Source organism: Charadrius vociferus, unplaced genomic scaffold (assembly GCF_000708025.1).
Source record: "Charadrius vociferus isolate BGI_N301 unplaced genomic scaffold, ASM70802v2 scaffold324, whole genome shotgun sequence".
Classification (NCBI taxonomy): domain Eukaryota; kingdom Metazoa; phylum Chordata; class Aves; order Charadriiformes; family Charadriidae; genus Charadrius; species Charadrius vociferus.
In genome coordinates, this window is record NW_009648041.1 from 1222214 (window position 1) to 1235930 (window position 13717).

The following is a 13717-nucleotide window of genomic DNA, read 5'->3' on the forward strand; positions in this document are numbered from 1 at the left end:
GATGGGATGGGATGGGATGGGATGGGATGGGGTGCAGTGTCCGGCCACTGCTGCCATCCCACTGCGATGTGGCCCCCGTGTCCCCTTCTGAAGGTGGAGGGGTGAAGCCGTTTGTAGCTTATGGAGCTGCTGTATGTGTGTGCATGACACAGATGTGTATATGCCCATATACACACACGTATTGATACCTACCACGTATACGTATTGATCCAATATATCCACACATTGGTGGTATACCTGTGTCAGATTCACCAGTGTGCTTTTACTAGACTTAGCATTACTAAATACCCATTTAACTCTTGCGCACAGGGGAGGCACGTGCAGTAGCGCCTGTTGCAGCAGAGCGTCCGGGCACGCGGTCCCTTGCTGGGCAGGGAGGTTTGCAGGGGAAGGTGGTTTGCAGCAAAATGTTTCAGTGTGAACATCAAGCAAAAGTTGCCTCTGCCGGTGGGGAGCCTGACATTTGAGGTCTGACTGGAGTTCCTAAGAAGGCAGAATGGGAGGGGAGATGGCAAAATGTCCCTAACCCACATGGGTACTTCCAGTATTTCTGCGTTGTGCAGGGGCTTACCAGTTCCCAGGGTCAGTTACGGGGCTCGTGGAGGACTGGGCAGGTAAAACACCTTTGGCCTGACGGAGCTTCTGCTGCACCCATACTGTTGGTACAGGTTGGTAACGAGCAGTTTAATTAATATAGGCCAGTGAGATGCAGATCCTTGTCCTCTCTCTCCCACTTTGCCATCCTTGTATATGTAGGGCAAGGCCTCGCTGTGTGCCTTGTAAGGCACGCACCACTGCGCGGCCCTGGGCTCGCTGGAGATGCTAATGCAATTATTGTACTATTACTGGGTTTCCTTCATGGCCTCTTGTGAAGGACACGTCTGAAATCCTTTTTGAGCATTCTATTAAAAGCCATCAGTAAATTCAGCGTTATTCCAGAAACGATAGCAATTAAATTGTCTGCATCAGGCCCAAAAGCAGATGTTGGTGGAGCAGCTTTTGGGTGGATCTTTCTGGCTGGTTTCAGAAAGTCTCACTTCCTGTGGTGGGGGCCGGGCACCGACCTCGATCATGCCACCGGACATCCAGAGCAGCTCTGCTGAACTCCTGGCATTTAACCGGTGGTGGAACCAAAGCCAGGCTATGGCCCCAAGATGTGTTGAAGGCAATCGGTATCACACGCAGGACCTCATTTGCCTATGGATCTGGATTGTATTATTTATTATTTGTTAGTGTTAGGAGAGCAAAGGAATCCTGAGAGGGGGGAAAAAACAGAGGTGGTAGATAATTGAGGCTGCTTTTTGCTTCCTACCAGTACATCTGAGCTGTTTTCAGTTGTTAGGTTTCTCATTTGCACCGAAGTTCTACTGTGACAGAGAATTGCCCACGGGTTGTTCAGTGCTTTGTGCAGTTTTCAAGGCGTTTCTCACATTTGCGCAGTGACTTGAGCGCCGGGTGCGCCGTGCCCCCTCGGCAGCCCCAGCAGCGACGTCAGGAGCGGTGTCTTTCTGGAGGAGCCGGGGACACCGTGTACCTCACTTGCCCCCGGTGCAACACGGCACGGCGTTAACAGACTCTCCCAGGTGGGGTGCCAGCAGCCGAAGCGCTTTGCCAAGCACAAGTACAAGGATCGGTTGTCCTTCGGGGCGCGTGGCTTTTCGGAGGAGCGGAGGAGACCTTATGGCCCGTGTTAGCTCTGCGATCTCTGCCATCAAATGAGCAAAAGGGAACAACACACCTGCTTCCCTCCTCCGCGCCTGCGGGTAGGGTTTCTCCTCTCCCTGAACGCTCGCCAGCGCAGCTGAGCTGGCTCAGGAGCTGCCGTAATTCACTCCTATCTTGCCAGGCCAGCAGCAAATTGCTAGCTCATCTTTCTCCCACCTGTAGCGAGGGGAGAGCCGGCAGGGAATGGTGTTTCATCCATCTTCCCAGCTCTGCTCCCCTGATGGGGCTGCTCTGTAGCGCTATAGGCGGTGTGAGCCGGGAATTCGGGGCCGGCTTCCTTGCTGGGCTGGCTGAGAGATGCGGGGCTAAAGGACCAGCCGAAATAAGGGCAAAATAAGGGGCAGGCAGGGGGTTAACAGTCTGCAATACGAGCAGGAGCAGGCTCCTCGTCTCCCGAAGGGATTGACATGGGGTTGGACCCGCCAGGATAACTCCGCCTGAGAGTTACACCCCAAACCTGTTCCCCACCAGGGAAAGTGCCTGCCTTCACCTCGGGGTGCTTCACCTCCTCTTTTCATCAGCCCCATCAGGTTCAACCAAGTTCCTCACCCATTCTCAGTCTCAGTTTGGACATTAGGACAACGCTACATTTACAGTATTTGACTAAAAAATGAGAAATAGGGTATTTTGTAACCATTCTGCTGCTGCAGAGCTGCTCGAGGAGGTCTTCCAGCCCACGGGGACTGTGATGCCTGGGGAGGTGTCCACCATTAAGGGTCAAAAGGAGCAGCTCGGACTGCTCCAACATCCCAACAGCGAATCCTTTGCCTTTTGTGCTGCCGGGCATCCAGCCCCGGCCGAGCGGGAGCACCTCTGTGCACGGGTGTACCCTGGACTTGGCATAGAAACACCGGGCTCCTACCTCCAGAGCCCAGGCTGAAAACACTGGGTGCATGTCAATTTGGGCATAGCCAGATCCATCACAGCAGTCGTGGGGAACAGGTAAGTTCCAGAGATTGTAATGAGCGTGTTAAGCTATTTCGCTTTCTCACTTCAATCGCTTTCGCAAAATGAGTTTAATGAAGAGCTATTCTGTGCTTACGAAATGGTGCTGCACAGGCTAGATGGATTCCTCTGACCTTTCAATGTGCTTTACTTGAATTGGCTGCCTCTTCATGTTCTCCGCTCGCTGCCTCGAATGGGAAAGACAGCTGAAATACCGACTCTTACAGAAAATACTGTGGCATGTTGCCTTCTTTCCACCAGTCACTGGTATTCTACCCAAAGCCTTAGCTATTTATTATCAGTGGTGTTATTTTCTCGGGTCTGGGAGCTCTGCATATCGTTTCTGGAAAGAGAAGCATCCTGTATCCTTGGTGCTACTCTAGTAGAAATCAGTGTTCTCTCTGGTGTGACACAAGGGAAGAAGTAGGAAATGTCTGGATGTGCCTGAAGGACAAACCCAGAGCCCCTCCATGGCCGAGGTGCCACTGGGAAGGACAGGTGAGAGCAGTCAGCCAAAACAATTTTGCCGCCACAGAAGATTCAGGCAAGGAAAAGTTTTCGGGCTTAGTAATATAGGAGATGGAAAGGTCAGTCTGGAGCAGAAAGGGATAACGGAGGCTTGAGTCGGATGCTGGCACAAGGAAGATTTGGATCCTCCTTCCCAGCTTCCTGCAATTCCCAGACAGCTCTCCAGATGACAGTCATTATTTGTGTTATCTTTGCACCTAACGGAGTGAGTCAGGGACCAGGGTGCTACATAAGCAAAACAAAAAGCTGTCCCTTTGCCAAGGGAACTTAAAATCCAAGAGTGAGATGGGAAAGAGCGCTGGTATGAAGCCTGGAGAAGGGAGAGGACGAGCGACCAGCGAGGCTGCAGCTTAGGGAATGGCATCAAGCGTAACCGCGGCCATCACTCATCCCTGCAAAGGGAGGAGAGAGTGCAAGGAGATAATGAGGTAGGTTTGTGGGTGTTTACAAGGATCATAATAATTGTGACGACGGCAGAAGAGAAGATGACACATTAAGGTAATGTTTGGGCACCGGCTAACATGAAGACAGTGTGAGAAGTTTCAAGTCTGCAAAATTTACAGTACTACCCAAAATAACTGCTTTGCACAGGAGTCAGGATTACCCTCTGTAACCGGGGTGCAGCCACGGTACGTGCCAGTGAAATGAAGACAGATTTAAACCAACGCTGGAAACCTACCGACCACCCCACCTCTCACGGGCAGAGGGTCCAGGTGTCAGGTCGGGGATGGGGCACTGGGGACTGCCATCGGGCTGGGAAGAGCACGGGCAAGCGGAGGCTGGATCTGTGGCGAGCAAAACGCTAACGAAGCATTTTGGATGTGGTTGTGTTCACAGAAGTATTAGCGCAGTCGTGCAAAACGTGCGGATGACACCGGAGTGGATGAGAGCGTTAATGTCACTGCTGAATCCCCATTTCCCGGGTGGCAGCAGAGGATCCGCAGGCGAACAGTCGCATAGCTGTGTCTCTCTGGCAGAGAGGTATCTGACAGCCAGCTATCACATTTTTCAAGGGCTTGTTCCTAGCTGTTTAATACTTCATGTGCTCTCTTGGGGAGGGAGGAGAGAAGAACGGAGGAGTATATTTGGCACAGCAGGGAAGTGGACTCGGGTCTTTTCCATCCCTTAGTGCTGTGCTGTTGCAGAGGGAGAGAAAGCCTCCTTCCACAGCGGTACTAATCCTCCTCCACAGCGAGCTGAACGTTTTGAACTTGAACAACTCCTCTCATTTTTTTCCCCCCATGTGATTGTGAGTCAGGCTGAGCTTCTCTATTCTTCTCCATAATTGAGTAGGAGATTATTTTGACTGGAAATAACCAGACACAGGTATCATGGCTGTGAATGCCTCCGTGTGTGCCACTTGCTAAAAGTTCTGTAGCCTTCTGCAAAGGGAGCTGGTCTTTAAAGGCTTTGCTCAATGGAGAGGGAAGAAAAGCAGAGGGGAAGAATAGCTCCTTCCTGCTCACTTCTGTCACCAGCTCTGCTAAACTTAACCCGCTGAATTGTTGGTGACACGCTGTTCTTCAGAAGCAGCTCTTTTGTGGAAGAGCTCCCCTGTGACATGGGGAATAGCCGCCATGAGACAGGGAATATCCCTGACATGATGGCTTTCTGTGGGAGCTACAGCGATTCCAGTCCTACGGACATGCTGAGAAAGTTAGGAAAAGCCATTCCTCTCAAATCTCCAGGGGAACCTCCCCAGGCACAGATATTCCTGTTTCTTCCCTCCTTCTCACCGTAGTTCTCGCCCACGGGATACAGGGCGGCTGCTGGGGCTGCATTCCCACCCCTCTGCCCTGCAGGCAGTGCGGGACCGGAGCAGCGCAGGGCAAAGGAGAAGCAGATGGAAGGTGAGGCCATGTCAGGGCATGTGGCATCCTCCGCTGCCGCGGTGGTGATGCTGCCAGACGCCACGTCCTGCCGGTCCCGGTTCTCGGTGGGTACCAGGGAGGAGGGTGCACTCCCTCCTCGGGTCTGAGTTTTAGCTAGGTGTTCTCCTGCTGGCAAAGCTGGATATTAAGGAGCATTCCACAAGATCAGGTGTTCTCCAGTTTATACATAAGTGGGATTGCTTCGGGGTATTAAACCAGCGTGCCGCAGGCTAGCCAGCCCCACACGTTTTATCTGTACCGTAGCGACCTCAAGCCACTGCTGTTCTACTTGTGCATCTCATGTCTCAGCTGCTTACCGAGGAGCTAATGAGCTTTTGGAGATACATGGGTGCTGTAAACTCCTTAGGCCAGAGATAAGCGGCTTATTGCCTTTCAGAGCCCTGCCAGCCCTTGGCTCTGCTGCTGCGGTGCTTCTCAGGCCCAAAGTTCTTCGTTAGCAGGAAGGGTGATAACAGCTTGCAGTAAATAAGTGTATTCCCAACTACACGCATACACACGCGTGCCGCAGCCGCCTCCATGGGCAGAGGTAGAACCCGGCAGTGGGACAAATGGGCAACAAGAGGCGTTACACAGCGTGTTGTCGTGTCTCCCTGCGCTATGGGCTGCAACCCTCGCAAACTGCCCTCCCTGCTCAGGGGATGCCCCATCTCGTCCCTACGGGAGGAATCCACCACCCCCATCGTGGGGAAACAGCCTTTGGCCCCCAACAGCAAATTCACCGCGGGCAGTGTCAGAACAAAAGGTGGCTGTTTGGATTATGAAAAGACTTCTTTCCGTTGCTATCCATTCTGTCTTTCAGGTAGACCTGCTATGAACGCCTGTCTAGAAAATTCACTGGGTAAAAGAAAAAGAGGTAATGCACAGCTGAAAGTTCATTTTCAAAGTCACCGTGAAAACTGTGACTTAGTAGAATTCAGCCCTTGCTGTTCTCCACTCGTCTGCCATCAGAAGCAATCCTGCTGCAACCGATCAACAGGCTGCAGTTGCTACTCTCACTAAATGCTAAAGAGAGCCCCCAAATAAAATCTGCTTGGCTAGTCAAAGCATCTTCATCTTTATGGTGTATTTTACTTTTTTCCCCCCTTTCACATTTACCCAGGTATAAATTAGCCCAATGGCACTCTTTCAAGGTATGAGTAGGAACGTAATTTGTTATGCAACTCTCAGATTTTTGTTTAGTTGGTCTCCTTGGAGCAGTTTTGGAATTAATCTAATCATCAGGGAGAGTTATTTGAGGAAATACCTTATGATGCCATCTTTTAACTTGTGTAAATAAAATCTGAGAGCTGGTGGCCTGATTTGAGGTAAAACAGGACCAATTTTGTTCAGTAACTTTTTAGCTGGGCCTCTTCTAACTGCTGAAATTCGCAGCACATTGTGCAGACACTGTCCGCCCTCAGGGTGATCAGAGCGCTGTGTACAGCTGCTGCCCAGGCGTGGGATGCGGAGAGGCTCCGGCTTCTCCTTATCGCTCTAACCCCCAGGGGCAGCTCACTTTGGGACGTGCCCCGTCGGAGGGTCGGCAGCGGAGAAGCGTAGAGGGGTCCCACCTGCGGGGAGGAGCGGACAGGACGGGTGACCCCAAACTGACCGACGGCGTATTCCGTCCCATCTGCCTCACGCTCAGTGTAAGAGCTGAGGGATCAAAGGGTCAGCCCTCTGTCTTCAGTGGCCGCGTCCGAGGAGGACTCTGTCTGTTCGTCTGCCTTTGATCCCCATCCTGAATCCGGACCCGGAATCCAGTTCCCGTCCATCACTGAGTCCAGTCTGGGACTGTCCCGGTGCCACCAGTGACGAGATTGTCATCCTGTTTGATACGGTTTTGTATAGATTTAATGATTTCCTTGTATTTTATTATTAATATTTCATAAGAGTAGTTTAGTTCCTGCTAAACTCACAAGTCTCTTTTTCCCTCCTCTGCCTCTCTCTTTGAAGAGGGATGGGGGGGAGCATCTGTCGCTCACTCGATGGCCAGTTTGGCCTAAACCACAACAGCTGGTTTCTTTGCTGCTCCGTTGTCCTTACATATTACCTTTCCTGTTGGTTTACACCTGTGCACAGCTTAGACTGAAGCCAGAACTTATTTTGTCACTCTGCAAAAGGATACCCCCTCCTTGCTCCGGCCCCTTTCCCCTCCGCCGCTGGTGGAAATGAAAGGATGAACAATGCAAAAACATTCAATGTGACTAAAATTGTGGGATTTAGCACCATCAGAGAGTCCATGAACACTAGTCAAATGCTAAATTCTTAGTTAAATGGGTGTTGTTTGTTTAGATAAAGCCCTCGCCGGGCTGTTGGAGCCAGGTGATAACCCGGCAGCGTATTCCCGTGACCGAGAGCAGCTCAAGGTTCGGAGGTCAGCCCAAAGCTCTCCGCCACCGCTGCTGGAGCAGTACAGACAGTTCAGCGCCATATCTGGAATTCAAATCAAGCCGTTGCCGGATTCATGTTCAAGGGCTGAAAGTCACTAACTAACCCTCTTGTATTTAAATTACTTTTTCAACAAAGGCGTTCTCTCATCATTTGATTTTGAACTATAGAAATAGCATGTAAAAAGGTTTTGCAGTTTAGAAGTGTTCGTGGGTCTCAACCAACTTTGTAGGCTAAGTAAAGCGTGAGAAGCATTTTTTACCATACCGTCCTATCAACTGAGCTTTTAAGGCAGGCTGATGAAAAGGAATCTATTATTTTAATAGCACTTTCTCTCTGGTAAAAGGTCTTGCTAGCTTACTGAAGCAGAGCTTGAAATAACAGATAAAAACTGTGAGAAAACCTGTGATGTAGTTTGGAGCTGAGTGAAAATTTTGACCAAAATCTGAGCGTACCCAAACCCCCAGTTAGATGCCAAAATGCCCCAGGATTGCTCTGATCATCACGCAAGCTGCTAAGGATAACAAACAGCCTGTTTGTTTGGGGTTGGTTTGGTTTTTTTCTTGGTTGTTCTTTTTGTGCGAAGGGTTTTTCTTTGGGAGGATTGGGTGGTTTCATTTTTTATTTATTTGGCCTTTGCTCTTGTATTTTATCTAATAAAGTTCACCTCGGTGATGGAGGGCGGATGAGGGAAAACCTCCCAGAGCTGTGTTAAACCTGAAGTCTTCATACCTGAGAGGAGGAGGGTGTGGTGCTTTTGGGAAGATCCAACAGGATTTCACATTCTTTGTGGTGTTGAAGGGAATTGTTGTGGCTAAATAAAAACAAAGCTTAGGGGGGAAAAAAAAAGACATTGTTTATGTGCATAGTACAAAAGCCTTGTAGGAAGCCTCTGTATATCGTTTGAATGCCAATTAAATTACCTTTACAATAAGGACATGATGACTGGGAGGATCGTGGAGAGCTGTATGAATTTCATCCAGGCAAGGTGTGAGCCCAGCCTGGGAAGCAAACCTCACCTGCCACGTTCCGTAGGGCCATTTCCAGCTTTTCTTCTCGAAGGAGGGACCCAGCTCTGCTACCAATAAACCAAGGGGGAATTTTTTGACATTGATTTCAAAGGGAGCTAAACTGAGCTCCGTGAAAAGGGAGCGCTAGCATGCAATGCTGCTTTTCTTTTTTTCTTATTAATGTGACTAATTAAATGTTTGTATTTTTTAAGCACTAACTGGGTTTTGATGGTCGTTTAGAGACTTTGAGAAAGTCAATAATTTTGATGAAATAAGACTATAGGCTCCAGAACAAAGTCCACATGGAATCCGTGATGTTGCTAGGATACAGCTATTAGTATTTTCAGTGGCTGGGGTATTTTTTTAGTGTGGTTTTTTTTTTTTTTTGAATAGAGTCAGCCTAACCTCTCTTAGAAACAGCGGAAGAATACGTGACTGCCTGATCCCATTTACACGATGCTCCCTCAATTTACAGTAACAAAGCCAAACTTGACCCGTTAGTTTCAGTCACTTTTGCTTGTGAAGAAGAAACACAAAGAGTAATTTTGGCCTGAGCTATAGGGATCACCTTTTATCTGCATCTTGGTTTTATTAAATGATGCACAGGATTTTCTCCCTGTGGGTGTTGCATTGCTGAAGTCAGTCTCCCTCTAGTGGTTTATTTCCAGAGGGGCCCTTGGCTTTACTGGCTTGGATGGGTACCAAATTTGTTGAGAGTGTGATGCAGAACGTTGAATTACTACAATGAGCTGAACTGTAGAGCAGCATTGAGCTTATAATTTTTAAGAGATGAGCATAAAACCCATGAAAATATTATTTTCTGTGTTTTTTATATTTTAGAATTTATATATTTTTTACAATATCAGCAGTAGATGAGGCTTTGCATCCCAGGCTTACTCTGCAGTACAGGCTAACGTGGTTTGCTCAGTGTGTAGGATGTGGCTCTTGCACATTGTTTCCTTCAGCTGTATACTGGGATGCCTGTAAAAAAAAAAAAAAAGATCAGTATTAATCTCCTGTTTCACATCAAAGCCAATGCCAGATGTGGTGCCAACAACATTCTTTTTCATTTAATGTAACACCGAATAGCATTGTGGTTGATGCTATTTTGGGATGAAACACCCTGCAGATATTTTACTAAGAAATAAGGAAAAGAAAGCTGTTTGGAGTTTGTTTGCAACATATAACTTAGATTTGAGGTCTGTCAGGTTTCTTGCATTTATGCTGCTGACCTCACCTTTGCTGGGCATCTCTAGCACCTAAGATAGCTCCAGTGCCTTACTGGTGTCGGGGGAGTGGGAAGGGGGAGGGATGAAAGCAGAAGCCTAGTACCCAAACCCAAGGAAAAAATTCAAGTCTCCTAATACCCGATGGATGGATTGGATGCTGAGTCTAGCCAGTTCAGCTCTCCGAAGATGGCTAGGTAAAGAATAAAGGTCTAATCCAAAGCATATTGAAGTCAATACCTGCCTTTACCTAACTGTAAAGGGCTTCGGATGAGGCTCAGCCTTCCTTCCCAGCGATGGTAACCAAAGGGAGCTGTGATTCTGCAATGCACCAAGGAGCCTGGAAACACTGAGGTCTTTCCAGCTAGCACACCAGTCTGAGGTAGGTAGAGGACTGGTACTGCCTTCTTCATGTTCACATCTGGCAGAAGACCGTCCTGTGATTTGCTTTTTCATGTACCAGAGGCGCTATTTGGCCCTGTTTTTTCCTTTGTAAACTGTAACAGAGAGAAGGCTTGGAGAAATTTAGGATTACCTGCCCCAGAAGCGAGCAAGCTCCCGTTCCGTTTTCACAGGCCTCTGGACAGAGGCTGTGAGATGCCATCACCTTCCCATGACGCGTTTTACAGTGTCTTCTGTTCTGTAACAACTTTAAGGGTAAGGTTTTACTTTTGTTTGACTTGTACTTGATGCTTCTATTGAGCAATCAGGAATCTTGCTCCCTTGGGAGACTGTTTAAAACACTTTCCTTTGGATGCTGCTCCGTAAAAGCTGCACAGCGGTTCCCATGATAGTGATTTTGGAGCCAATTTTGGCTTTCATTTGTGTTTGCGCTTTTCAGGCTGAAGTTTCCACAGAGTGTCCTGGCCAAAGGTGATTTGATTTTGGTTGAAAACTTGAGCAAGAACCATTCCTTTTTTATTTTTTTTTTTTTATATATAAAGAACGTGCATTTACGCCTAGCATGTGGAACAAAATTCTGGCACTTTTTAACAGCTTCACAGCTAAAAGAGCAGATGTATAAGTGCAGTATGCACATCATCCTCTCTGAGATTTGTTCCAGCATCTCTTAGAGACAGTAAATTAATAGGAGTCCTATGTTTACAAGGAGGTCATGGACACTTAGGAGATGCCCACGAACACATGAACATTACTTTTAAGTAATTGTATAGATTTTTTTTTTAGACTTGCACAACGCATATGTAGGAACTTTTTTAGCAAGGAAGGAAAGGATCTAATTGAACTGCACTTCTTTGTTGGACCAATGAATGGTTATGTCAATTGTACAAGCTAAGGAAAGGTTCCTCTGCTTTCAGATGCTCCAAAGACTGACTCAAAAATGGCTTATCAATAGCAGATACCTCGGGGGCTACTCCTGGAGCACTCTATTCCAGCCAACCAAGCGGGTCCCACTGGAGTAAACTTCAAACAGCATGCTGCAGTAATACCTCCTGGCTCTCCCTGGCCTTGCATACCTTGTTTGACTTCGGTAGGTTCATGCATTTGAAGGAAGACTTCCATGAACAGGAGCTTGCAGGAACCAGCTGTGCGAGGAGCCTCTCCCGTGCGGCACTGCTCAGCACTGCGCAGGAAACTTTCCCGTCCCAGGGAGGACTGGACACCAGCCTGTGAGAAAAATAGGGGCAGTGAGCCAGTTTGTTTTTAACAAAACAAAGTTATGCAATATCATTTAGTTCTGACATCCTCCCAATATGCAGCAAACGAAGAACTCACTAAATACAGTATATCTCTGGCCATATCATTTGAATATAACTTGTTTCCATGACAACCTCCGCTTAACAGCTTGGCTGATATGAAATCATTCCTAGATGAGGGAGCTTTTGCCAAAAGCATTGGGATTCAACCCTTCAATATCATATTTTAGGTTTTAAAAAACATTTATTTAAGCCTCTGGAAGCAAATATCAAATCAAATCCCTTCATCCTCACCTCTGCTCCGGCTCTCACTTGATCAGTTTATCTTCCTGGGAACCTCTCAGGAGCAGCTCTTGTGTTACTTAATATGCTTCTGAAGTCCCGGGCAGTGTTTCAAGAGCAAGTGATCGTGACACCAGCGTTTGGTAGAGAAATTACATTTCATGGCTGTTGGCTCAGCCTGCAAGGCAGCAGGGCAGCAGCTGGGCACAGCAGCCAAGGCTTGTGCTCGAGCCATCCCTCAGGTCCGTGAAGGTTTAGGCTCCAACTAGCTCTGCCTTGGAGCGAAGAAGAGGAGCTTTGGCTGGAGAGAGGTCCAACCCAACATTTCACGCAGTTCATTTTCTTATCAGAAGCACCGAACGAACACAACCCGGGTATCTATTAGATGTTTCCTAAAGTGTCGTGCCTATCGCCTCGGAAATAGCTGTGGAACACTTCCAGGGTGGAAATGCAATATGCCTGCTTGTGTGGTGCTTGTTCCCTTCCTCCCTTCCAGGTGCTACATTGCATTAGAATATAGCTAAAATAAGCCTAATGCTTTCCTAATATTTCTCATGTACGCAGGCATTGCGGTTGCCACAGTGATGGTACACAACTGCCAGTGGGAGAAAGGATGGTCCTGATGGTTTTAAGAGGCAGTTTGCCCCTTGGAACCGCCGTGGCTTTATATCACGGGGATTCCCCGTGGGGGCTATGGGAAAAGCTCCTGGTACAGGCAAATAATGTTTCAAGCACATGTAACGTACCCATTGCTATCAAGATTTTGGGATCAGCAAGGATTATAGGAGTAGGGATTTAAATCTCAAGTAAAACCATGGACAGAGTTATGAAGTATTCATTCTTTCTTCTGGCTATAACGTGCCTTCTTCAGCTCTAATTAGCCCCAGCATCGAATGACTTGGGTCTTTGCTGTGGCAAAGAGGTTCAGGTGCCTGAAACTGGGTGCAGGCAAGCAGTGGGAGGAGCACACAGAATGGGGCAGAACAGTATTTCCCACTCCACGTGTTGGTTTTTTTTTTTCCCCTCCCAGTTGATACCTGGGAAAATGTCAGCTGTTACCCTCCTGAAATCAGCTGGGCCAATCTACTGCTGACTCCTGCCCTTGGCCACACAGTCCTGCTTTATAAGGCCTTAGCAGAAGATTATGTGCTTACCCAAAGAACTCTGCAAGCAAAAGGAGGATGTGGCTGGGAGAAGGTGTAAGGACTGGAGCCAGAAGCCCCTTCTATGGTGGTGAGCTTTAAGCGACTCGTCTCACCTTCGCACCATCTTGTAGCACGGGACTGCACCATAACACAGTTTGTTTATAGCAAATCTGCTTGAGAGAGTACAAAAGCACAGGAGAAGACATCACTGGGGTTTATTTGAAAAAGAAATCTTTAAAAAGAGATCTTCCGGATATATGACAAATATCAATGAAATACATTTTTAATTAAAGCCCTACAAATATCTCTCTAAAAGTGCTAATAACTTCCTGGAATTTTTTAATCTCTGAACTGAATTTATTCAGGGTGTGCCGGCAGCAGGAGGTGGGTAAGCAGAATCAGGATGCTGTTCTTACCATCGTTTTTCCTTGTGAGATCCATCTCAGGAGACTTGTTTTTGCTTCTGTGTCACGACTTCTTAGAAATCTCTGTAGGCAAAGGATGTGCTAATTCAATGTATCCTGTGATTGCCCTTCCTCCACAACCAGATTAATTTACTGTTAGTTGAGATTCCCGCAACGTACCTTGTGCCACCGTGAAACCTGGTATTTACTGATGTAAACAAGAAATAAACGCAGGCTTTACATGTCTTATTTGGAATAATGATACAGGCTCTGCCGCCTGCTACTCGCTCTGTGTCTCGGAGGTGTGGGGGTTGTACTTCTATATGGTTCCTTGCAGCTCAGATTGTTTGTAACAGAATAATTTGTTTTCAACCCGAGCTATAATGTTTTGAATGATGAGCAGCTCTCTGATAATGGAATCTGGAGGTTTTCACTGAAGCCTGTGGTTCCCATCAGAGGCAGGTGCTGGGTTCAAAGTTGGTTAGTTTTTGTAATACACTCTAGCGGGTTTGGCCTTACTTCCAGAGTGATGCTG

General features: G+C 47.7%; 1 protein-coding gene across 1 annotated transcript in view; it reads right to left on the reverse strand.

The window, feature by feature from the left end:
* The window catches only part of GPR27 (G protein-coupled receptor 27), a 15133-nt gene extending 2231 nt beyond the window's left edge, over positions 1 to 12902 (reverse strand). Inside the window, exon 1 of the mRNA XM_009883613.1 lies at positions 12892 to 12902. Coding sequence (XP_009881915.1) covers positions 12892 to 12902 — 11 coding nt within the window. The remainder of the gene's footprint in view (positions 1 to 12891) is intronic.
* Positions 12903 to 13717: the final 815 nt, after the last annotated feature.